Source organism: Lipotes vexillifer, unplaced genomic scaffold (assembly GCF_000442215.2).
Source record: "Lipotes vexillifer unplaced genomic scaffold, Lipotes_vexillifer_v1.1 scaffold39, whole genome shotgun sequence".
In the NCBI taxonomy this organism is placed as follows: Eukaryota; Metazoa; Chordata; class Mammalia; order Artiodactyla; family Lipotidae; genus Lipotes; species Lipotes vexillifer.
This window is the reverse complement of record NW_006787038.1, coordinates 2,256,353-2,267,302: the sequence shown is the minus strand read 5'-3', so window position 1 is coordinate 2,267,302 and position 10,950 is coordinate 2,256,353. Positions and strand designations below refer to the sequence as shown.

The 10,950-nt window shown below is 53.6% G+C and overlaps 1 protein-coding gene across 1 annotated transcript in view; it reads right to left on the bottom strand.

Annotated features, from left to right (window-relative positions):
- The window catches only part of JDP2 (Jun dimerization protein 2), a 39,365-nt gene extending 31,117 nt beyond the window's left edge, over positions 1–8,248 (bottom strand). Inside the window, exons 1-3 of the mRNA XM_007459790.1 lie at positions 8,245–8,248; positions 861–919; positions 365–497 (exon numbers count right to left, since the gene is read on the bottom strand). Coding sequence (XP_007459852.1) covers positions 365–497; positions 861–919; positions 8,245–8,248 — 196 coding nt within the window. The remainder of the gene's footprint in view (positions 1–364; positions 498–860; positions 920–8,244) is intronic.
- Positions 8,249–10,950: the final 2,702 nt, after the last annotated feature.

Genomic DNA, 10,950 nt, shown 5'->3' with positions numbered 1-10,950 from the left:
GCAGGAATGGCATTAAAATACCCAACTCCCCCCTGCCGGTACCCAGACACCTTTCTCCACTAAGAGTCCCCCTTTCTGGGACATCCAGCCCTGTGAGCTCCATCCTACAGGATGAGCCCCCATCCGGGCGCACCTCTGTCTGTGAATGCTCCCTCCCCGCAGGGCGGCCCAGCACCTCCCCCAGGCCTCTGGCCCAGCCGCCTCTCCAGCTCCCACCACCGGCTCCTTCTCCCTTCCAGGTGGGCAGCTACTCTGTCGGGCCTCTGAAGAAATGGCCCTGCTGGGGACCTCACTGGGGCAGGCCTTTGGACAAATCGCCAGCCCTGGGGAAGTGACCGGGGGCGTGCCCAGCACTGATGCTCACCCACGCTGGGGACCTGCTGCTTCTCCCCGGTCCCCAGGGAAGAGCTACTCCTACAAGTAAGGTTCATGAGCACTGCAGCTCCAAGGGACCCGAGGAGGGCGTGCTCCACGTGTGGGTCCTCTGCAAACATCGGCTAAGGCAGGTGATGCCGGGCAACTGAGGCCAAGTCCAGCTCTGGCAGCAGCTTGGGAAGGGAGCCCACACCTCCCGTCCTCCAAGTTCCTGCTTTCAGCTCCAGCCTGGGGCCAAGAGCAATAGAGACAATGATGTGACTAATGACAATAACTGTTAAAGCTAACCCAATGTTCGCATTGCCTTATACACTTTTCAAAGCATGTGCACAGGGCTTCCCTGGTGGTGCAGTGGTTGCGAGTCTACCTGCCGACGCAGGGGACACGGGTTCATGCCCCGGTCCGGGAAGATCCCACATGCCGCGGAGCGGCTGGGCCCGTGAGCCACGGCCGCTGATCCTGCGCGTCCGGAGCCTGTGCTCCGCAGTCATGGAAGGGTCTGGGATCTGCCCAGGCATCATAGCAGGAGGAGCGGCAGTCCAGCCTGGAGTGGACAGGAGAAGAGGACAGGCACTGTCAGCCGGGTGAGAGGTTCCATGAGGGCTTTAAGTCCCTGTGTGTTACCAGGACCCCACCCTTTCTTTCACCAATGTCCCCCTAAACCCCCTCCCCACCTTAAGGTGCTCTTCCTGCCCTTAAGTCCATTCTGTTATTGAGGGAAACTTGATCAGTTAATTCACACCAAGGTTATTGTTGGCACTTAGGCAATGCTTAACCCAATCACAGGCCACATTGATTCCGCATTTGCTATGGGCTGGGCACTGCAGTAATCCTTCCATCAGTCCCATAAGACTGGGTCAGAGGCCATGACACGGAGGAAGAAGCCAAGGCTTAGAAAGAGAACTCGCTCCAGACTGTAGTTAAAACTGGAGGAGCTGGATTTAGACTGCAACACGCTGCCTCCAAAGAGAATGGATCAGAATGGAGGCATCTCAAGCACCTTTGCACCTGTTTAAGAGGGAGCTATTTTGGGGCTGTCATGGCGCTTCCCCTCAAATCACACATCCCATTCCGCATACTTGTTAAGACACCCTGAATACGAAATGAAGCTGATCTAAGTTAACAGTGAATGTGTGTGTGAGTGTGTACATCTGGCATCTATGAGGAAGAGACTGAGGCACAGGAGATGGAATTAATTAGCATGTGCCTCCCCAGTGGAGCCCAGTATGAGAAAAGTCCTCCACGGGCTCTTCACTTTCAAAGCAAACACATATTCTAGCTCCACCAGACCCAGAAGGTTTGCAAAGGAAGACAGATTCAGGCATGAAAGAAAGACATAAAGTAGACAGGTCAACACTAAGGGAATTCTTTTTCCTTCTTTTCACTGGGGGAAGCTCATGGGTAAGAAACTATCCCTTCAAGGCACAGATGGCAGGGAAGAAAGCTTGTCTGCTAACAAAGCCAGACTTTCTGGCCACTTACAGGGCTCCTACCTATCCATCCATCCATCCATCCGTCCAAATTGTCAACCACCTACTATGAGCCAAGCGGCACTGAGAACACTAGAGGTCAGTTGTACACAGTCTTGGCTTCTAAACAGCCTTGTAAGTAGCATTTCAGTACAAAACTGCCTCTGGATTCTAGCCCTAAGAAAAAAAATCATTTCTCGGGCTTCCCTGGTGGCACAGTGGTTAAGAATCTGCCTGCCTATGCAGGAGACACGAGTTCGAGCCCTGGTCCGGGAAGATCCCACATGCCGTGGAACAGCTAAGCCCGTGCGCCACAGCTACTGAGCCTGTGCTCTAGAGCCCGTGACCCACAACTACTGAGCCCGTGTGCCACAACTATTGAGTTCACGTGCCGCGGCTACTGAAGCCTGTGCTCCACAAGAGAAGCCACCACAGTGAGAAGCACGTGCACAGCAACGAAGAGTAGCCCCCGCTCGCCATAACTAGAGAAAGCCCGCGTGCGGCAATGAAGACCCAACGCAGCCAAAAATTTAAAAAAAAAAAAAAAAATCATTTCTCCCCCTTCCCGCCTCTCTGCACAGAGCTATAAAATTAAAACTTCATCTGTCTTGGAAATCCTGGGGGAGAAGCTTTGACCTATCTTTCTATCTTCACTCTCTCTTCCCATAGAGAGGGGTGCATTTAGCAAGACAGGGAAGATGTGATATCCGTCCGACCACTTTCAGTGAGAAAGTCACTCCCTCCACCCTCTGGAGCCAGGCCTGCAATGCAGAGAGGGCTGCAGGCTGCCATGCCAGGAAGCTGCTCTGGGGCATGGTGGATGAGCTACATGTCTCCCCGGAACTCCTCCAGGGAGAATAAGAAAGGGGCCAGTGTAAGGACTCACTCCTCTGTGGCAAAATGATGCCTGGACCCAGCCATGTGGATATCTGGCAGGCGGTGGCGGGGAGAGGTGCGGAGTGGGGTGATTTCAGGCTACCTGAGCCAAACTGACAAAGGAAACTCATATCTCTTCCTCAGAAGAGGGGAAAAAAACCTACAAAACTCTCCCTTCTAGACCTGAACTGATGCTACAAGGAGTCAGCAACCCCAGGAAGGATGTTTAACTGAGCTAGTCAAAATGGACAGGAGATGGGAAGCTTGAAAATGTCCTACGCCTGGTGTTTCAGCTGGACACAAAGCCCTACCAGGGGAGAGAGGCACCACACCTCAGGTGCAGAGCAAAGCAAAAATATAGTGCAAAATCCCCTCCTTGGTCAGAAGCCCCAGAACCTCCCGATACTGTAAGGGTCCATTCATGTGTGGCAAAATGTGCCATGTGGCCACTTAGCAAGTGGAGGGGTGATTTCAAGGGGTGAGTAATGCACATTTCTGGCGCAGAAAGGATAATCAACAAATATTTGTCAAATGAATGAATGAACGAAGAAACGAATGATAAATTCATGGCAGAGCAAAATTCAGTGAGTAGGGTAAGGATGTGTCTCTGGAAGTTTATATGCTTGTTATCCACCTCCAGATTATTCGTTCCCATGGTAGACCCCAAGAAAAATCCTCCAGAGGCTTCTGTATGTTTCCCTGCCAGAGCCATCTCAGGAGATGGAAGCCAGACCCCACTCTGTTCCGGGAATGATAGGCTCGGCTTGCAGCTTCTGTTTATTTTCATACAGAAGGTATAAATGAGATACTAACAAATGATCCCAAAATATAATGAATTCTCTGCTACTGTGAGAACTCCCCTGCCAGAGGGAGCACCCACTGGGAGCTGCAGCCCATGAATTCTTACCATTACTGCTCCCCTGTGAACCTGTCCCACTGACAAGCCTCACCCAGGGAATTAGGCAGCAGGTTTTCCTCTGCGGAAGCAAAAAATCTCCCTCTCCTGCCTTTCCTCTCAAGGGTGCCCCTAACTGCTCAGATACAAACCACAAAGTCCTTAACACATGCCATTCCTAGGAGACAACCACAACAGCTGACATTCACCAGCAAGAAGTCATCCTAAAGTGCTCCGGGGGTGGGGGGCCGAAGATGGAGGAGCTAAAGCAGCTGCCTTTCATAACTGGATCCCCATTAACTGAAAGGAGCTGACTGATGAGCCAAGGCTGAAAGGCAACTTGGGTGATTTGAAAAATAAAACAGTTTGATGTGATTTAGGAATCTATAAAAGGGGGGGTGTGTGTGGCAGGGAACCAATAACAGCCAGGAGGAATTTACCCACTTCAAGGAAGACAGAGGAAAGATGACAAGAGGTGAAATCATCTCCCAAACTGGTTGTTCCATACAGAAAAAATTTAGTGGGAGAAGGAGAAGTACACACTAAAAGTTTTAAGGGAAGAACCCAGAGTTTCTTCCCTCTGGGGCCCAGAAGTTCATAAGGAAGATAAACACCCTCCATGTCTCCATTAGTAACTGGGATGCATAAATAAAGAGCAAACGCTATACACTGGCAGAAGACCCATATTGGCAAATAGGGCCTGTGCTTCAAAAGACAGGCCTAGAATCCAAAAAGACTTTGGCACCCCAATGTTCATTGCAACACTATTACCATAGCCAGGTCATGCAAGCAACCTAAATGCCCACAGCAGATGAATGGATAAAGAAGATGTGGTACATACATACAATGGAATATTACTCAGCCATGAAAAGGAATGAAACTGGATCATTTGTAGAGATGTGGATGGGCCTAGAGACTGTCATACAGAGTGAAGAAAGTCAGAAAAACAAATATCGTATATTAACGCATATATGTGGAATCTAGAAAAATGGTACAGGTGAACCGGTTTGCAAGGCAGAAATAGAGACACAGATGTAGAGAACAAACGAATGGACACCAAGGGAGGAAAGCAGGGAGGGGGGTGGTGGTGGGATGATTTGGGAGATTGGGATTGACATATATACACTAATATGTATAAAATAGGTAACTAATAAGAACCTGCTGTATAAAATTAAATTTAGGGCTTCCCTGGTGGTGCAGTGGTTGAGAGTCCGCCTGCCGATGCAGGGGACACGGGTTTGTGCCCCGGTCCGGGAGGATCCCACATGCCGCGGAGCAGCTGGGCCCGTGACCCATGGCCGCTGAGCCTGCGCGTCCGGAGCCTGTGCTCCGAAACGGGAGAGGCCACAACAGTGAGAGGCCCGCGTACCGTAAATAAATAAATAAATAAATAAATAATAAATTCAAAAAAAGGCTGGCAATTCAGGACACTGACCAGGAACAACTTGGAAAACAGCCAATGAAGAAAAACTGGGTAATGCACAGATCAAAGATGAGACTGACAAGCAAGGCATGAATAAGACAGAAGTCATTCTGGAGGTCACAAGTGGCCCCTAAGCTGCTGCTGAGACTAAGATTTGGGGTGGTTTGATGCAGCTTCCTGAGAGGCAGCTTGAAAGAAACAGGGACCAGGTGGATCCGAGGGAAAAGAACCTAAAGAAAAAATCTGATATCTGTATATCTCTCTATCCTGACTTCCTCAGGGACTTGTAGGCACACAATTTGGGATGCTGCCTTGTACAAGTAGAAAAAAAAGTCACAAAACACTTCAAGTCCAGAAAATGGGCCCCGTTGGGAGATATGAAGATGAAGTCATTTCAGCCAAAAGAATGAAGAGATAACTTAAAAACTTAAGTTTTTCCGTCTTATTTTCTTCTCTTGTTTACTGTATGTAAATCTGTAAGATATTATCATATTCTTTAATGGGAGTATCTATAAATAAACAGTAGTCTTGCTTTGACATGTCAAAATTGTAAAAGGCTACTCGTATTAGAAAGTGCCCAGTAATTGGCGTCTTCATCTAGAATGGCAAAGATAGATTTTTTTTCTTAAAGACAGATCAAGAGAAAGTTAGGATCTGCATCATGAACTTTCTGTCTGTCCATAGGAAAAAAAGTTTAAGGAAGGCTCTAAAATCCCTGGGTCTCTTTGAGAAGGTTTGCTCCCCTCCAGGCAAACAGCTGGCCTGGACTGGCATCAGGAGGCAGGAATGGGTGTGCAAATGAGTGCAGATAGCCTAAGGCTGCAAGGCTTGGTGCTAAAAGAAAGTAGAGGTGCGGGCTTCCCTGGTGCCGCAGTGGTTGAGGGTCCGCCTGCCGACGCAAGGGACATGGGTTCGTGCCCCGGTCCGGGAAGATCCCACATGCCGCGGAGCGGCTGGGCCCGTGAGCCATGGCCGCTGAGCCTGTGCGTCCGGAGCCTGTGCTCCGCAATGGGAGAGGCCACAACAGTGAGAGGCCCGTGTACCAAAAAAAAAAAGAAAGTGGAGGTGAGTGAGGGCAGGTCAAGGAGCAAGGGAGTTCATAGGGTCAGGCCCCAGGAGCACTAGTGGGGTTGGAAGTCAAGAACAAGTAACTGGCAACTGAAATCAATGGGTGGGAGGTCTTGGGAGCTGGAGCCTGGGAAGATTCCCAGGAGAAAGACGTGGAGGGCAGCAGTCCATGGCAGGGGCTGGAGGGCAGAGAGGGCAGAAAGTTGCCAGGCCAGTCATCACAGAGCATAGTACTAACTATCATGAATCGTGGAGAATTAAACACCAAATCTGTTCTTGGAGCTAAGGAATCACCTGGGATGACCTCTCTCCTGGAATCTGAAATGATGCAGGTCAACCAGCTTCCAAAAGACAAGGAGATCCAGGAGGCAGGGAGCAAAAGGATGGTGAAAGCTCCAAGATGGAGAAAAGGGCAAGCAGCCAAAGACCACCTCCGAAGGCTGGTTCAGCTCTGCAGGCAGGAGAGTGAGGCAGGTTAAAGTGCAAACTCCAGAGCCAGATCATCTGAGTCTGAATCCTAGCTCTGCCCCTACTAGCTGTGTGACCTTGGGCAAGTTCCCGAGACTCTCTGTGCCTCACTTTCCTCAGCTGCAAAATGGGACTAAGAACATTATTTGCCCTGTAAGGCTAAAAAGAAGATTAAATTCGTTAATACTTGGAAAGCACCTGGAACGGCACCTGCACTTGGTGAGAGTGAAGTCAGTGTAGCTTCAAGGGCCTTCCTTCCTGGAGCAACACTAGTGCTTGATGACCCCTCAAGGTCCCTTCTGCACAGTTCCCAGTTCCCATCTAACACCGATCTCCCGTTCCTATGGCCATGAGGAGGATCCCCGGAGGATTCTCTGGAGATCCAGCCCACAGAATTCTCTGCTCTTCCACTTTCCAACTCTAAATCTCAAGGAGGCAGGACCATCCTGCATCCAGGCAGTTATTGCAGAATAGAAACAACAGGTGGCAGATCAGGGCTGGGTTCAAAGGTGCAGAAATGAGACCCAGCACCTGCCCTCTGCCTCAGTTTCTCCTAAGTCCTCCTCCATCTCACAGGCCAGAACACAACCGCATAGATCACTGGCAACAGGGCACTCCCAGCTGGCTGGGTTTCCACGCCCGCCTCCAGAAGCAGAGCGCCAGCATCTCCTGTGTCCTTCAATCCACTGTAACCCTGCACTGCTTAGAAGGAGTCACTCCTCAGATCTTCATAAGAGAATGCAATGTGGTGGGTGTCAGGAGAAGCCACCGACACAGCCTGATCCCTGCGTAGCCATCCCAGCCATAGAAGAAACTGGAACCTCTCCCCAAGAAAGGTTCTTCCCTGGAGACCAGGGAAATGCTTTTGACAAGCCCTGCCTGTAAACACAGCTTTCTCCCCTGCCTAATGTAGGTGCTCAATAAAAACACAGTAAGTCATTTCTGCCAGGATCCTTATCCTGAGCAGCGAGAATAAGCTGGGAAAGAACTGCCAGCAGGCCAGACTTCTAGACTCTCTTCCCACCTCACCCCATCTCTGTTCCTTGGTGCCAGGAGTTCATAGCATCATACATAATATAGACACACACACAGAATGTGACCGATCCTTTGGCCCTTTTCACAAAATATGCCATTGGCCAGTTAAAGCTTTGGAAATGGAGCTCCACAAATGGAATCCCAAGGGCTGCATCAAGAAAACAGACTGAAAAAAAACCAGAATGGTGGGCTCTGGCCGGGCCTCCCGCAGCGATTAGTGTAAAGAAACACAGGCTGAAAATTCCAACCGGGGGTCGCTAACGCGTTTGTCTCCGCTGAGCTTTGGGAGGCCAAACCATACACACACGCGCAAGAGCAAGCGTACGCACACACGTATGTGCACACACACACAGGCACATGGAGTTTGGCAGCCTGTAAGTTCCAGAGCTGGTAACACAAGCCACAGAACCGACTGCCAAGACAAGCAACAGAATGAGCCAGGCCCAGTTTCACTGGCCACCATACACTGCATATGGCCCAGGACGCAGCCAAAACAGTGTTCTCACCCTCCTCAAAGGCATAGGAGACCCTCTGTTTTCAAACACACCTCCACAGAGCCTTAATTAAAGGAAAATGGAAAAATAATGTGCCCGCTGCTCTCCCCCTGCCTATATAGGGTATGCACACACACATACCCATATACACTCTATTTTTCTCTTCCTCTCATTTCGGTTTCCAATATAATTCATTCACATGGAAAAAAAGCAAACTGCATCCTGCAGCAGAAAAGCAGAAAAGAATGTAGCTTGCCCTCAGCCCTGGCTCTGATCGCTCAAGTTGAGCTGGGGCTCAATGAATACAGAGCAGGCCAACGTAGAGTCTGCATTGGCCCCTTTCTTCCAGAACAGAGCTGGAAACAGAGACACTTGTGCGAGGGACAGTCGCAACACCGGCACCCCCGTGACAAACAAGGCCTGGGGAGCCTGGCCCTTCTCAGCCTTCTGCCGAGTTTTCTGCAGGTTGGAAAAGATGCCCACACATCCTGCAAACAGGTGGTAGCTGCAAAAGCCAGGTGGCAAGTGAGTGGAGAGATCCTTGTCCAGATTCTTCCTTAGGGGACACTGTTACCAGTTATCAACACATCTCCTTGGAGGTGGCTGCAGTCCACCCAGGAGAAGAGTCAGAAGCCTCCACATCCATGCCTTCCAGCTGCCCTTCAGATCTCACAGCGCCCAGCTCTTCAGGAAAATTCTGGAGCTGCCTGCAACTCTGAACCGAAGCCAAAGCAGAAGGGGAACAGAAGAGTCTTTGAGAAATCCGTCCTCCCTGTTTTAAACAAGGCAAAACCTTAACCAGCCAGAGGCACGAGCATAGATCTTGCTTCTCTTCCCTGGTCGTCAGGTTTATATAAAATCAGAGCCATGCTCACACCTGATACCTAGTTAAACTCTCCCCTAGAAACCTGCAACGGAAGATAAGGCATCCATCCAAACTGCAGCCAGATTGGCTGGAAAGATGAAAACAGTGGGAGGTGTTTTAAAAAACCCTCAGGGAAGGGAGGTTGGGGGGAAGGGAGATAACATGTGAACACAGTTCACTGCAAGGCCTTAAAGGACAAGTAGGCACCCAAGCATGGTTCAAAGCTTCAGTTTCTCACAGTTCCTCAAACTAAGACCCTGAGGAGTCCACGAAGATTTGAACCTGGGAACACACACCCACACAGTCTGCAAGCCCTTTTTAGAGAGGCAGACCTGAGCCCAGCTGCCCTGAGCACATGTGGTCAGGCCACAGCCCAATGCCCTGGATGCGGGGGGGGAGGTGGGGGGGAGAGGCCCAGTGCAAGGGTCAGGCAATTTTGCTACGGGAGCTGACCCGAGGGGTCAGTTGAGCTCCTCTTTTACCAGCCTCTCCATCTCCAGCCGCAGGGATGGCCCATCCATCCCTGCAGAGGTGCGGAGGCCTCCCTGTCCCCCCTACCCCACCACTGACCCAGGCAAAACCGGGTCTGCAACCGCAGGGTCAGGGGTCCACAGCAGCTCAGCCTCCTTTTGGTGGGGGAGGAGGCAGAAGACAGCCGTCTGGGCTCGTTACCTAGAGGAGCCGGCTGGCCTCCTTATGTAACCTGGCTTGGGAGCTGGGGGAGACCAAAGGGGACCCGGCCACCCCGAGACCCCCTCCCAGAGGGCGAACCCCGGAGCAATGGCCCTGGGAGAAGCCCTCTTCATTGTATGGAGAGCCCCAGCCCCTCTCAGTGCCTTCCTCCAGGTCCTCAGGGGGCCGTGCTTCCTCCCTGCGACGGGGTTGGGGCGGGCACGACTTGCCAGCAGGTCCCTGTCATCCCTCCACCACCAGCACCCTGCACTTCCCTGGCCTTTCACCTTCCATCTCCAGCCCGCGGCTCATCTCCCCGGGCAGTTTTCTCCCCCACTCACCCGCCTTCCCCGCCGCGCAAGGAGAGCGCCTCCCCGCAAACGGACGGGGAAGGAGAGCACGGGAGGGAGACGGGGAGAGCGCCTCGGCTTCCCCGGGAGGACGGAGCCTCCCGTCCCGGGGTGGGAACCAAAGGGAAGCCGCCGGCTCGCGGACCCTTGGCGGGAGGGGCCCGGACTGCAGCGTCCCCCTCCGGGGCAGCGCGGGGTCCCGGAGCTGCGGGAGCCTCCCCGCGGGGCTCGGGTTTCCGGGCCCGGCGCTCTCCGCCCGCGCGGGGGCGGCAGTCCCAGGTGCCCGCGGCCAGCGCGCCCCACCCAGCCCGGCCCGGCGCCCCCAGCGCGTGCCCTCGCACCCACCGAGCAGAAGCCGAGGGCGGAGGCGGCGCCTCCGGGACCGGGACCCGGCTGCAGGCGCCGTGCCCGCTCAGCGCCGCTGCCGCCCGGCCGCGGAGCTCCGCCCGGTGCCCAGGCCCGTCCCGGCCCGGGAGCCGCCGCGGCGCCAGCCCCGCCGCCGCTGCAGCGTCCGCCGCCGCCAGCGCCCCCCCGTCGCGGCCGCCGAGCGTCCCTCCCGCAGGCTGTGGCGGGCGGCGGGACGGGTTGCATCAGCCCCGGCTATATAGCGGCCCCTGGGCGGCGGGGAGGGGTCGGGAATGCGGAACCGGCCGAGCTGCCAGCTCCAGACGTCAGAGGGGGACGGAGAGGAAGGGAAGGAGGGGACAGGGGAGGAGGGGGGTGTGGATCCGGCGCTTCACACCCACTGACCTTCACCTTCCCCGCCGCATTTCGCGCCCTCCTCCCGCGGCTCCTCGCGGTCCGCTCCCTGCGGGGGCGGCCCCGGCCCCGCAGCAGCGGCCCTGACTCCATCGCGGCCCCCGGCTCTCCCAGCCTGCGGTGCAGGAGCGCGCGAGGAAGCAGGACGCGGCGGGAGGTTATGTAAGAGCATCCCCAGCGAACAGCCGCCAGGCTTCCACC